Source organism: Pantherophis guttatus, chromosome 2 (assembly GCF_059756535.1).
Source record: "Pantherophis guttatus breed Tessera chromosome 2, ASM5975653v1, whole genome shotgun sequence".
In the NCBI taxonomy this organism is placed as follows: domain Eukaryota; kingdom Metazoa; phylum Chordata; class Lepidosauria; order Squamata; family Colubridae; genus Pantherophis; species Pantherophis guttatus.
In genome coordinates this window covers 22678680-22691088 of record NC_142064.1, presented here as the reverse complement: position 1 = coordinate 22691088, position 12409 = coordinate 22678680, and the positions used below count along the sequence as shown (strand labels likewise).

Genomic DNA, 12409 nt, shown 5'->3' with positions numbered 1-12409 from the left:
TTTTAGTTTTTCTTTGAAGACATTTCACTTCTCATCCAAGAAGTTTCCTCAGCTCCGAAGAAACTTCTTACATGAGAAGCAAAACATCTTCAAAGCAAAACCAGAAAGTCCAGTTGCCTCTTGAAAAAAGCACCTTTGGGTTCCCAAAGAAATAGCAATAGCAATAGCACTTAGACTTACTGTATATACCGTTTCACAGTGCTTTACAGCCCTCTCTAAGCAGTTTACATGGTCAATATATTGCCCCCAACAATCTGGGTCCTCATTTTACCAGTGAAGGATGGATACCCAATTCAAACTTGAACCGGTAAGATTCCAACAGCTGCACTGCTGGCAATCGGCAGTCAGCAGAATTAGCCTGAGATATACTGCATCCTAACCATGGCGCCACTAAGGAATAGTTTAATATTTTCTCTGAACCTTTTTTTTAGAAATTGTTGAGTATTATAGAAGTGCATCCAGATATTTATATATATACGGCTGAAGTTGTAGTTTGGCTCATGTTTTAATTTCCCCCCCACCCATTTCAGTCCATTTCTACTCCAGGTTGCTGTTACACTTTATTAAATACACTATGAACTTGGAGTAATTTAATAGCCAGTAAGTCTTTTGCATGCAAAATAGGGGTTCTTTTTTTGTAACCTTCTTGTTATATATGTTTGAGGAGCATCAAAACAGGAAAAAAATGTCCTGCTTTCTCTGGAGAGCCTCTTCAGTGCCTATGGTTTTTTTTAGTCTATGGTATATATTTACAGAGGGGACACGGTGGCTCAGTGGCTAAGATGCTGAGCTTGTCTATCAGAAAGTTTGGCAATTCGAATCCCTAATGCCACGTAACAGAGTGAGCTCCTGTTACTTGTCCCAGCTTCTGCCAACCTAGCAGTTCGAAAGCACGTAAAAAATGCAAGTAGAAAAATAGGGACCACCTTTGGTGGGAAGGTAACAGCATTCTGTGCGCCTTCGGCGTTTAGTCATGCTGGCCACATGACCACAGAGACGTCTTCGGACCACGCTGGCTCTTCGGCTTTGAAACGGAGATGAGCACCGCCCCCTAGAGTTGGGAACGACTAGCACATATGTGCGAGGGGAACCTTTACCTTTACCTTATGTATTTACACTGGTAAATTCAATTTATTATTTAATTTTACCTTAGACAGAGATTTCAGTCTTCAGCCAAGGTATTGTGAATTCCTCTGACATTTGTCATTTAAAATGATTTCCAATAGCTAAGCTGAACTTTCTCTTTCCCTTTCTGCAGTTCTTCCAAACCACAATGTTCATTAACCAAGGAAAAAAAGGGAACATTTGAATTAATTGTCTTTGACCATATGCAGATTGAGATAACCACTTTCAATTCAGCGGAGGAAGGGAAAAATCCCCTAGCTAAAAACAAATTTGTGCTTCCTGAAAAAGACATTTGTAAGTATACCTTTTTAATATTTTATATTATATTTTATATAGAATGTTTGGAATTTAGTAGCTAACTTTGGAGTTAAGATGCAGGTGAGCTTCAGGCTTACATTAAAGTTCTTATGCAGTCTTAAAATAAAGCACTACCCTGAATTCTCCATGTATTTTTCTAGATCAAAGTATGTTTTATGCAATCCAAAATGTGCAGCTTGCCCTGAAATTTATAATAAATACAGAGTACTTGTTAAATTTGAGATTATTGTGTCCTCCTGCACATTAATAAAATGGAAGGGAGAAAAAGCATTTCCAGTGAAGTTAATTGGTTTTTTAAAAAATTTGATGTGACGTAATCTACAGATAACATAGTTGGAAAGAGAGAACAAGGACTTTCTAATCCAAGGGTCTGGATTCCATTTAAGATTTGCTATGCTTTCTCCACTGATGATCAGGGCAGCTGAATACTAGGTGTAACATGTTGTGACTCCTTTATGCTATCTGCAGAGGGTTCAGGAAAGTAAATGAGAATTATTTTGGCTAATAACAAAATATCTATTTCTGATTAGCTGGTTCTTTCTGTATGTTATATAGGATGACAACTAAGGTGATGCATGAGAGAAATTATTTCATATAATTCCTACATATTAAGATAGCATGTTATATGATTTCTGTGTGCACGTGTGTATTGATATTTCTCAGAATACATATATCCTGTTTTCAAATTTTGGAAGCTTTGATTTTTGGTATAAATTCTGTTTGTTTTTCCTGTTTATAAAATGGAAAGGGCGTTTTCTCCATTTTGAGAATACAGTGGCAGAGGGTAGATTAGAGATGATGTTCTATTTTGGAATTCAGCCAGACAGTAATTTCCCACAATATTTCATAATAATTTGGCTGTTTATGACTTAGGGAAACCTTCCAATTTTATGAGAATGTGAAATTCTCCTGTAGTTTAAAATAGTAAGATTTGATGTACAGTTTTTTTCACAAGAGTATGACTCCTGAATTCAAGTATTCAGTGTGAAGCCCTCACTACAGTTAAGATCTTTCAATGCAATCTAGTTAAAGTTTAAAACAAAAGTACATATAAGATTGTGGCAAAATAACATGATCTTGTTTTCTTTTTAGCCTGTGGTTAGAGAATACACTGGTAAATTCAATTTCCAGTAAAGCCATTTACACTTGTCAATAGCAATATCACTTAGACTTATATACTGCTTCGCAGTGCTTTACAGCCTTCTCCAAGCGGTTTACAGAGTCAGCATATTTCCCCCAACAATCTGGGTCCTCATTTTACCCACCTCGGAAGGATCGAAGGCTGAGTCAACTTTGAGCCTGGTGAGATTCGAACTGCCAAATTGCAGGCAGCCGGCAGGTAGCAGAAGTAGCCTGCAGTACTGCATTCTAACCACTGTGCCACCATGGCTCATAACAATATTATCAGTTGTACTTTTCATGTTACATATTCTCCTTTGATGAAACCTTCATCAAAGATTTCATTTCATTGAAAACTTCAACGGATAATTAGAACTGCAGAAAAAATAATTGCTACCAACCTGCCTTCCATTGAGGATTTGTATACTGAACTAGTCAGAAAGAGGGCTGTGAAAATATCTACAGACCCCTCACACCCTGGACATAAATTGTTTCAACTTCTGCCCTCAAAACAACGCTATAGACTACTGCACACCAGAACAACTAGACACAAGGACAGTTTTTTTCCCAAATGCCATCACTCTTCTTAACAACTAATTCCCATAACGCTGTCAAATAATTTACTAAATCTGCACTACTATTAATCTTCTCTTCCTTACTAGTACCTATCTCTTCCCACTTATTACTATAACCATGTTGCTTGTATATTGTTTTTATTTGTTTCCTAGTACGATTTGATAGTTTATTAGTAACCTTGACTATCACTAAGTGTTGTATCTTTTTATTCTTGATGAATGTATTGTATTCTCCTAATGTACACTGAGAGCATGTACATCTTTAAACCTATCTTTTCCAGCAAGCCGGGTTGGCTTAAGAAGAAATTTTAAAACTTTTAAATCCTTTTAATTAGTCTGTGATTTTTAATTTTTTGGGCCAAATTTTATATATATTTTTAAATGTTTTAATATTTGTATTCTATGTTTTTTATCTTGGCTGTACACCGCCCTGAGTCCTCAGGGAGAAGGGCGGTATATAAATTCGAAATTAAATTAAATTAAATTAAATCTAAGACAAATTCCTTGTGTGTCCAATCACACTTGGCCAATAAAGAATTCTATTCTATTCTATTCTATTCTATTCTATTCTATTCTATTCTATTCTATTCTATTCTATTCTATTCTATTCTATTCTATTCTATTCTAATCAGTAGAAGTACTGTATCAGTACTGTAAAAGAAAGTTTGGTGGAATAGTTATTTTCACTAGATTTAAAAAAAATCCTTGCTGTAGGAGACTATCTGTTCAAAACTCTTATTGACATTCAGTAATTCTGAGTCCAGTTAACCTTCTTTCTTCCACCCAGTACTTGTTCCTCTGATGCCTCGTATTCATGGACTGACTTCAGATTATATAGCTGACACAGCGATTCTGGAATGGTATGATGGCGGATCAGTCTTTCAATATCAAATTGATTCTAGTTGGCAAATTCAGATTCTGCGTAAAGATCCAATGGAGGAAATAGCACTAGTAAGTTGTCTCTCTTTACATCTCTCTATTTGTGCATGTGTGTGTATGTGTGTTTGTGTAACCTGATGGTCTCTAGCAATAGAGAATGACTGTTTCCAAAAATTGTTCCTAAACATCTGGAATAATATCAATATTCTAATTCAATATGATTCTTTTAATCACCCCTCCTCCCAGGATCAATACAATTGGGGTGGGAAAAGATGAGGAAATCTGCATGAATACAATGAACATTAATATAGTCTTCTTTTTGCCTAAATTCTGGTCTTGCACAGTGATTAGTAGGTTTGGTAAATATAACTGTGAAACAAATCTTGCAATTTCAGGAGACCTTGAATACATCAGTTGGCAGCAAAGATACTCTCCTTCGTTGGGAATGGACATCAGATCTGCCTTTTAATTGCACCACTCACTACTTTAGGATTCGCTGTTTTCTTAATGAGAAAAATTTTGCTGGAAGGAAGATGTGGAGTGAATGGAGCCCACTTGTAAACATTTCGGGTAAGATGATGGGATTGAGCCCAACTTTTGGAATAAGAAGAGTCTCTCATCAAATGTGCCACTATTGATGGGCTATCAAAGTATTAGATGAATGACTAGCTGATTCGTTTTCTTCTTACCATTCAGTACCAAGAGTTTCTGTACATGGGTTGCTGTTTTCTAAATGGATGAAAGACTGAATTTTAACTACCCTATTATTAATGGCTTATTAATAGTTTATTAGTAGCAATAAACTATTGCTATTACTAGAAATAGAAAAGTATGGGAGAACTATGGAAGTTTTGGTTTAAAATCTTGTACTAAAAGTAAAGATGCTTCCAGAACAATTTAGATTCTAGTTTAGATTATATTCTTATTTTTACTAGAAGGCACTGATAACATGGAATCAGTGGTGGGTTGTCCCTGGTTTGCACCGGTTCTATAGAACCGGTAGTAAAACCGGCTGGAGGCTCCGCCCACCGACCCTGACATCATCAAAACGCTTTGCGCATGCGCAGAAGAACGCGTGCGCGAGCGGCCCCGCTGCAAACCGGTAGTAAAGGTAAGTAGAACCTACCCCTGCATGGAATATAACTAGGTGTACATGGCACGTTATACTGAGAGTCCTCAACTTATGACTGTAATGGAGTCTTCTCATTACTGTAAGTCGGGATGATTTTAAAGTGGGTCATCACCTTAAGGGACCCAATTCTACAATTTAAAATACTAGAATAGAATAGAAATAGAACTGTAACTTTATTGTCACTTTGAATGTACACTAACCAGCATACATTAAAATGAAATTTTGTTGCATACAGCTCTCAAAGGGTCACCACCTCCAATATACATTAAATAAGCACGTCTAAATAAATAAATAAATATTGATTTTATTAGCTTGAAAAGAAGGGGACTAGAAGAAATTACATCAGGCACGATATAGATAACAAAGATAGGAAGATGGTTTTCCTATTCCTGTCCCAGTGGAGAAGTTGAAATATTCCATTGAAACTGAATGGAAGAGATTTGTGCGTCCCTTTGAACACCTTTGAACATTATCCGCCCACTGCTGAGTCAACATAAAAATGGCTTCCACTACTGCTCACCAGTGGTTGGATGCAATGGTGGGATTCAAATAATTTAACAACCGGTTCTCTGCCCTAATGATTTCTTCCAACAACCAGTTCACCAAACTGCTCAGAAAGTTAACAACCGGTTGTCCCGAACTGGTGCGAACTGGCTGAATCCCACCACTGGTTGTATGATTCTGGAAGAAGCTATAAGTCACGGGTAGAGATGGGACACCTTAGCACTGACAAAAGGAAACAGTTTTTGATACAACATTCAGTTATACTGTGAAATGCATTCCTAGCAGTTATGGTAAGGATGTCAATCAAGATCACATAATACTTCATCATGCCTTGGTAAGACCACACTTGGGATATTGCATCCAGTATTGGTCACCGTGATATAGAAAAGGTGTCGAGAGAGAAAAGAGCAGCAAAAATGATTAGTGGAATGGAGACTAAAACATATGAAGAACAGTTGTGGGAATTGGGTATGTCTAGTTTAATGAAAAGTAAGACACGGGTGACATGATAGCAGTATTCCAATATCTTAGGGACTGCCATGAAGAAGAGGGGTGTCAACCTATTCTTCAAAGCACCTGCAGGCAGGACAAGAAGCAGTGGATGAAAACTGACCAAGGAGAGAACCAACCTAGAAATAAAGAGATATTTCCTGATAGTTAGAACAATTAACCAGTGGAATGACTTGCCTTCAGAAGTTGTAGGTTCCAACACTGGAGGTTTTTAAGAAGAGATTGGCCAATGATTTATCTAAAATGGTATAGGGTTTCCTGCTTGAGCAGGGGCTTGGACTAGAAGACTTCCAAGGTCCCTTCCAACTTTGTTATTCTGTTATTGTATTGTTATGTCATGGCAAGTAATTTGGATGTTTGAGGGAAAGAACTGGGGCAGATATATGGTGGATTTAGCATTCAATAGTTACTAATATTGATGGCTGTTTATGACATCCTCAATCATAAGCAACAGGTTACAGATACTGGTTTCAACAGTAGAAGGGAATCTTGGATTGGATTATATGTTTAGTTTTCTTCCTAAATGTCCATTTTAATAGCACAAAACAACAACACTGCAACTCCTAGAAACACTGTTGCTGAAGTAGAAAATATATGACTCCCAACATATTGCTAAGGTTTTCCAGTGACCCTAAGAAGGATGACTAATATAGGTATTCCCTGACATATGACTGGTCACTTAATGAGACCAGTTACTTAATGAGACCAGTTACAATGGAGCTTTTCAGAACTATTTCCCATCTGTTTTCAGAATTTTGATGGCCACACACATACATCCACAGTCGTATTTTGGGTGGTTGACAGCCAAGTTCATCTTAACAACCATTTGCAACATCCCCCCGTCATGTGAATTGTGTCATTTCTCTTTTGCCGGTTTCTGAAGTTTACTGCTGGTTTCTGGCAAAAAATACCCATAGGGGAAAATGAATTCACTTAGCATGTTTGTTTAATAATCACTGTATTCACTTAATGAAGAGAACAGTGATCATAAAGTTATGATCATTGTAAAAATGATCATCACTTTGAATCTGATCACATAATGCCTCAACCTACGTCCACAACGTATGACCATAATGCCAGGCTCAATTATGGTTGTAAATTGAGGGCTACCTATAGTGAGGCATGCTAAGGGTTGAAGTAAACTGGAGTTCCCTCAGTTGTCTTCTCTTGTAGTATAGCCATATGTCTGTGTGGTTCTGTTTAGGTTGAAAAATGAGCACTGTTTTTTTATAATGCCTGGAGCCTCCTTTGGGTGTTTATAAGATCTACCCATAGCAGGTGGTACAATCAGCAGCTGTTTTTGTTGCCGTTGCTGAGTTGCCGAGCCTGGATCCCAGTATGGCACCTATGGGTTCCCTTGGTGCCTATCAAGTCAATGCTCCATCTGATTTTATTTTGGGTTGCTGTTGTTGTTGTTTTAGATTATTTTAATTTAGAGAGAGGGAGGGAGGGAGAGGGAGGTGGACAATGAATGGAGAGGGCCCAGACTCAAGCATCTCTTCTGTTTCCAATAGTTTTAATGGCCCCCGCACTTATCTAGAGACATTTCAAGAAGATAAGAATGATAGAGAGTTGTCAACCAGTGGTTTGCTTAGAAATATGCCCATCTGCCAGAAACAATTCAATTGTAAGGTGAAGAAGTAGAGAGCATCTTGAGAGGTTAAAGGGAATGATGGATATGATTTCATGTGTTTATCTTCTGGCATTTTGTGAGACAGCTGTTCTTAAAATTTGGGTCTGTGGGACAAGAACGTTGGGAATCTTTAGAGTAAAAGAATATAACAGAATAACAGAATGGGAAGGGACCCTGGAAGTCTTCTAGTCCAACCCTCTGCTCAAGCAGGAGATCCAATGGTGGGTTTCAAAATCTTTTACTACCGGTACTGTGGGTGTGGCTTGGTGGGCATGGCATGGCTTGGTGGGCATGGCTTGGTGGGTGTGACGGGGGAAGGATACTGTAAAATCTCCATTCCCTCCCCAATCCAGGGGAAGGTTACTGCAAAATCCCCATTTCCTCTCGATCAGCTGGGACTCGGGAGGCAGAATAGATGGGGCGGGGCCAGTCAGAATTTTTACTACCGGTTCTCCGAACTACTCAACATTTCCGCTACCGGCTCTTCAGAACTGGTCAGAACCTGCTGAAACCCACCTCTGAGGAGATCCTATACCATTTCAGATAAATGGTTGTCCAATCTCTTCTTAAAAATCTCCAGTGTTGGAGCATCCACAACTTTTGGAGTCAAGTTGTTCCACTGATTAGTTGTTCTCACTGACAGGAAAATTTCCTCAGTTCCAGGGTTAAATTTTGTGAGTTTAGTTTGTTTTCACATCCGGAATTGGTATATCTATTTTTCTAAAGTCTGAGTTTTTTTCAGGACAAGTAAATTTAATTAATACTGTTAGTTTTAAGTGTACCTTCTCAAAGGCACCTGTGTTCTGTTGTGCTTCCCGTTCTTTGTGATGGAGATTATAGCTCAGTGGTTCTAATACCCCAGAGGCTGGGCCTGTAAATGGATTGTTGTGTGCAGCTGTTCTGCTGAATAATCAATGTTGCCAATTCTTTCCTTTCTCAGTCTTGTCTTTCTTTTTTCTTTTTAAACAGTTTTTATTGAACATTTTCCAACTTTAAAAAACACAAGTACAAAAGAAAAAAAGGGGGAAAAAAGAAAACAAATACAAACAAATAAAAAACACAAGCAACACAACAATGTAATATAATTGTACAGCTTTCCGTATCAGCATGTATATTCTGCTTTTGTAATTCACTATTCAGTATTTGCCTTCTCATAAATTTTAACAATTCTAGTAATCCTATAATAATTGTATTATAATAATATAATACGTTCTGATTAGTCTTGTCTTTCTGTTGCAGGAAGGTCCACAAGCAAAAACCCAAAAATGTACCCTTTAGATAAAGTGATGGCGGTAGGTTCCAACGTCACTTTCTGCTGTGTATATCAACCTGGATACACTCTCGTCAGTATTGATTATGCTTCGTGCAAAACTCTGAAGTGTGAGGTTGCCCCTCTCACCAAATGGAGCCAGACAATCTTTGTGCAAAATATTATTCCTGGCCCTAATTCTAATATTAATGGCTGGTGTGAAGTAGAAAAGGAAGGAGGAGCAATCTCCGTTACTGGAACGGTTTTATTTGTGGGCTGTAAGTGTTAATTTCTTCCTTATATTTTATGGTTTATCTATTCTATGTAGATCCATGTATGGGTAAACAATTTGGGTGAATGACAAAGATTAAAAAAAGAAAAGTTGCTGAAAACAATAAAAGGAGAAATGAAATAAATAAAATGAAATAAAATAAAATATGTAAAAGCTACTTTCTATGTATGTGTCGAACTGTCAAGCGCAGAAACTAAGAGTCCAGGCAGTTCAAATTAATATACAGTAGGTTTATTGTATGCTAAAGTTCTCTACAAGAATCTGAACTACTAACAGTCAAAGTGAGTTAGCGGTAGATATAAGTCAATGGAATTCAAGGTGGGCTGGACTTAGACCTCTTGTGGGCGCAAAAGGATTTGAGATTGATGATGTATTTGACCCCTCCATCGGGCTCAGCATGGTTATCTTCTACACTTACATTTCAAAACGCAACTCTCAAATAATTTGAAAAACTGAAATTTTTATTATTGAAAACAGCAGTGCAGATCCCAAGCATGCTTCTTTCAAAATACGATCCTAGCATGGAACTCTAGAATGGAGAAAACTTTCTACATTTAGCAAAGGCTTTGATAGAGCACCAGTGAAGATGATCAAATTATTTCACGAGGTGTATATAGGAAGAAATATTAGAGTGGTGCGGTAGCCTAGAGATAGAGTTGTTACCTCACAATGTGAGCTCAATCCTAGGTAGAGGCAGATATTTCTCTCTGGGCACAATGAGAATTTATCTGCTGAATAAAATTCCGTATTAGCGACAGGAAGGGCATCCGGCCAGTAAACACTCTGCTCCACTCAGTTGCCCAGACTCTACCCTGCAAGGGATTATGGGGGTCATAAAAAGGAGATGATGATGATATAGGGAAAAAAATATTCCTTTAGATATTTTGGTCCTGAACTAGTCAGTATGTACAATTACTTTAGTTTAGTTTAGTTTATTATATTTATATACCGCCCTTCTCCCAAAGGACTCGGCGGTGAACAGCCATGGTAAAAACAATATACAGCAAAAAATTATACTACTTCACAGTACTTTATAGCTCTCTCTAAGCGGTTTACAGAGTCAGCATATTGCCCCTAACAATCTGGGCCCTCATTTTACCCATCTCGGAAGGATGGGAGGCTGAGTCAACCTTGAGCCTGGTGAGATTCGAACTACCAAATTGCAGGTAGCTGGCAGTCAGCAGAAGTTGCCTGCAGTACTGCATTCTAACTACTGTGCCACCATGGCTCGTATAAATGGTAGCATAGGTTCTTTGGTCTACAGACTGAACTGGAAATGGTGCAAATAATTTATTTGAAACTGCCACTTTCAAAGTTGAAACTTCCTTAGATATTTTGTTTGCCTTCTTATTCAGGCCTTGAATGTCTGCATAGAGACACTAATGTATGTTATTTGCTTCTTCCTAAGCTTTAAAGCCTATGCTTGACTGGAATAAATCCAGAACTCTACATATTTGTTGAGACTTAATTTCAGTTATCAAACTGGTTGGTAATTCTGTAAATTGTAATTGAAGCACATCTGAAAGGAAGCAAACTCTGAGTCTCTACCCCAATTCCAAAAATTGGCTCCACTGTATAACAGACAGTGCTGTGGAGCAGCCTATTTTGGTGGGGTCAGTTCTATTAGATAGTACGATAATCATTTTTCACATGAGCTGAATTGTGTGTGGTAGCAATGGATCACGAAAGAATGATCTTTTTATATTAATTTCCTTACTGAATTATTGTTGAAATGGTAGGTTCAACTGATATGTACATATACTGTAGGTAACACTTCTTCTTTCCTATTTGTTACTATAGATCCTCCGACTGTCCCCCAAAATTTAAGTTGTGAAACACAGAATTTTAAGGACATAGAATGCCACTGGGAGGAGGAAAGGTTCACCTTATTATGTGGCTCAAGAAGAACCTATTATGCCTTGTTTGAAGGGTATGTTTTCATGTACTTTTTTTTAAAGTAGAAGAATATATATGTGTGTGTATGTGTATCTATGTATGTATATGTGTGTGTGTGTGTGTGTGTGTGTGTGTGTGTGTATAATGTATATATGTGTATATATCAGTGGTGAAATCCAAATTTTTTTTACTACCGGTTCTGTGGGTGTGGCTTGGTGATGCGTGATGTGGCTTGGTGGGCGTGGCAGGACAAGGATACTGCAAAATCTCCATTCCCACCCCACTCCAGGGGAAGGATACTGCAAAATCTCCATTCCCACCCCACTCTGGGGCCAGCAAGAGGTGGTATTTGCCAGTTCTCCGAACTACTCAAAATTTCCGCTACCAGTTCTCCAAACTGCTCAAAATTTCCACTACCGGTTCTCCAGAACCTGCTGGATTTCACCCCTGGTATATATATGTGTGTGTGTGTGTGTGTGTGTGTGTGATATTTGGTACAAAAGTTATTCAGATAAACTTGTCATTTATTTATATGTGTGGTTGGGTTGTAGGTCAGGGGTATCAAACTCGATTTCATTGAGGGCTGCATCAGGGTTGTGTTTGACCTTGGGGTGGGTGGGTGGGGTGGGCGTGGTCAGGGTGGGCATGGCCAGCTCAATGTCACTCGTGTCGGAGGCACCTGTGGTGGCCTGAGCACTCTGCCAGAGAAAATGGGCTCCCAAGCTCTGTTTTTGGCTATGATGGCCTCCTGCAACCCTCTGCCAGCAAAAACGGTCCCTCCCGAGCTCTGTTTTCACTGGCAGAGGCACCACGGGCAAGTCGTTCATTGTTTCCAGGGTGGCCCCACGGGCCAGATCTAAGCACCCTCGGCCCCCGGGCCTTGAGTTTGACACCCCTGTTGTAGGTTGACCCGATGGGATAAGTCTGTGGAGAGCTACTACTTATAAATGGCCATATATCTTATGCATTCCTTTTGGTTTTCCAGGGCCATCACAATAACAACTATGATGACCTAATAGGAGTGTGCACCAATATGTTGTAGTGGTTAAGAGGTTGATCTAGGCCAGGGGTCCTCAAACTTGGCAGACTTGTGGACTTCAACTCCCAGAATTCTCCAGCCAGCATAGAGTTGAAGTCCACAAGTCTTAAAGCTGCCAAGTTTGAAGACCTCTGATCT

The 12409-nt window shown here is 38.7% G+C and overlaps 1 protein-coding gene across 5 annotated transcripts in view; it reads left to right on the top strand.

Moving 5' to 3' along the window:
• Positions 1 to 12409, top strand: part of LIFR (LIF receptor subunit alpha) — a 120517-nt gene that overhangs the window by 69538 nt on the left and 38570 nt on the right. For all 5 annotated transcript variants that reach the window (XM_087885640.1, XM_034440769.3, XM_034440768.3 and 2 more), the window contains exons 4-8: positions 1259 to 1419; positions 3925 to 4088; positions 4412 to 4586; positions 9035 to 9322; positions 11137 to 11266. In XM_087885640.1, the coding sequence (XP_087741766.1) occupies positions 1259 to 1419; positions 3925 to 4088; positions 4412 to 4586; positions 9035 to 9322; positions 11137 to 11266 (918 nt within the window). The remainder of the gene's footprint in view (positions 1 to 1258; positions 1420 to 3924; positions 4089 to 4411; positions 4587 to 9034; positions 9323 to 11136; positions 11267 to 12409) is intronic.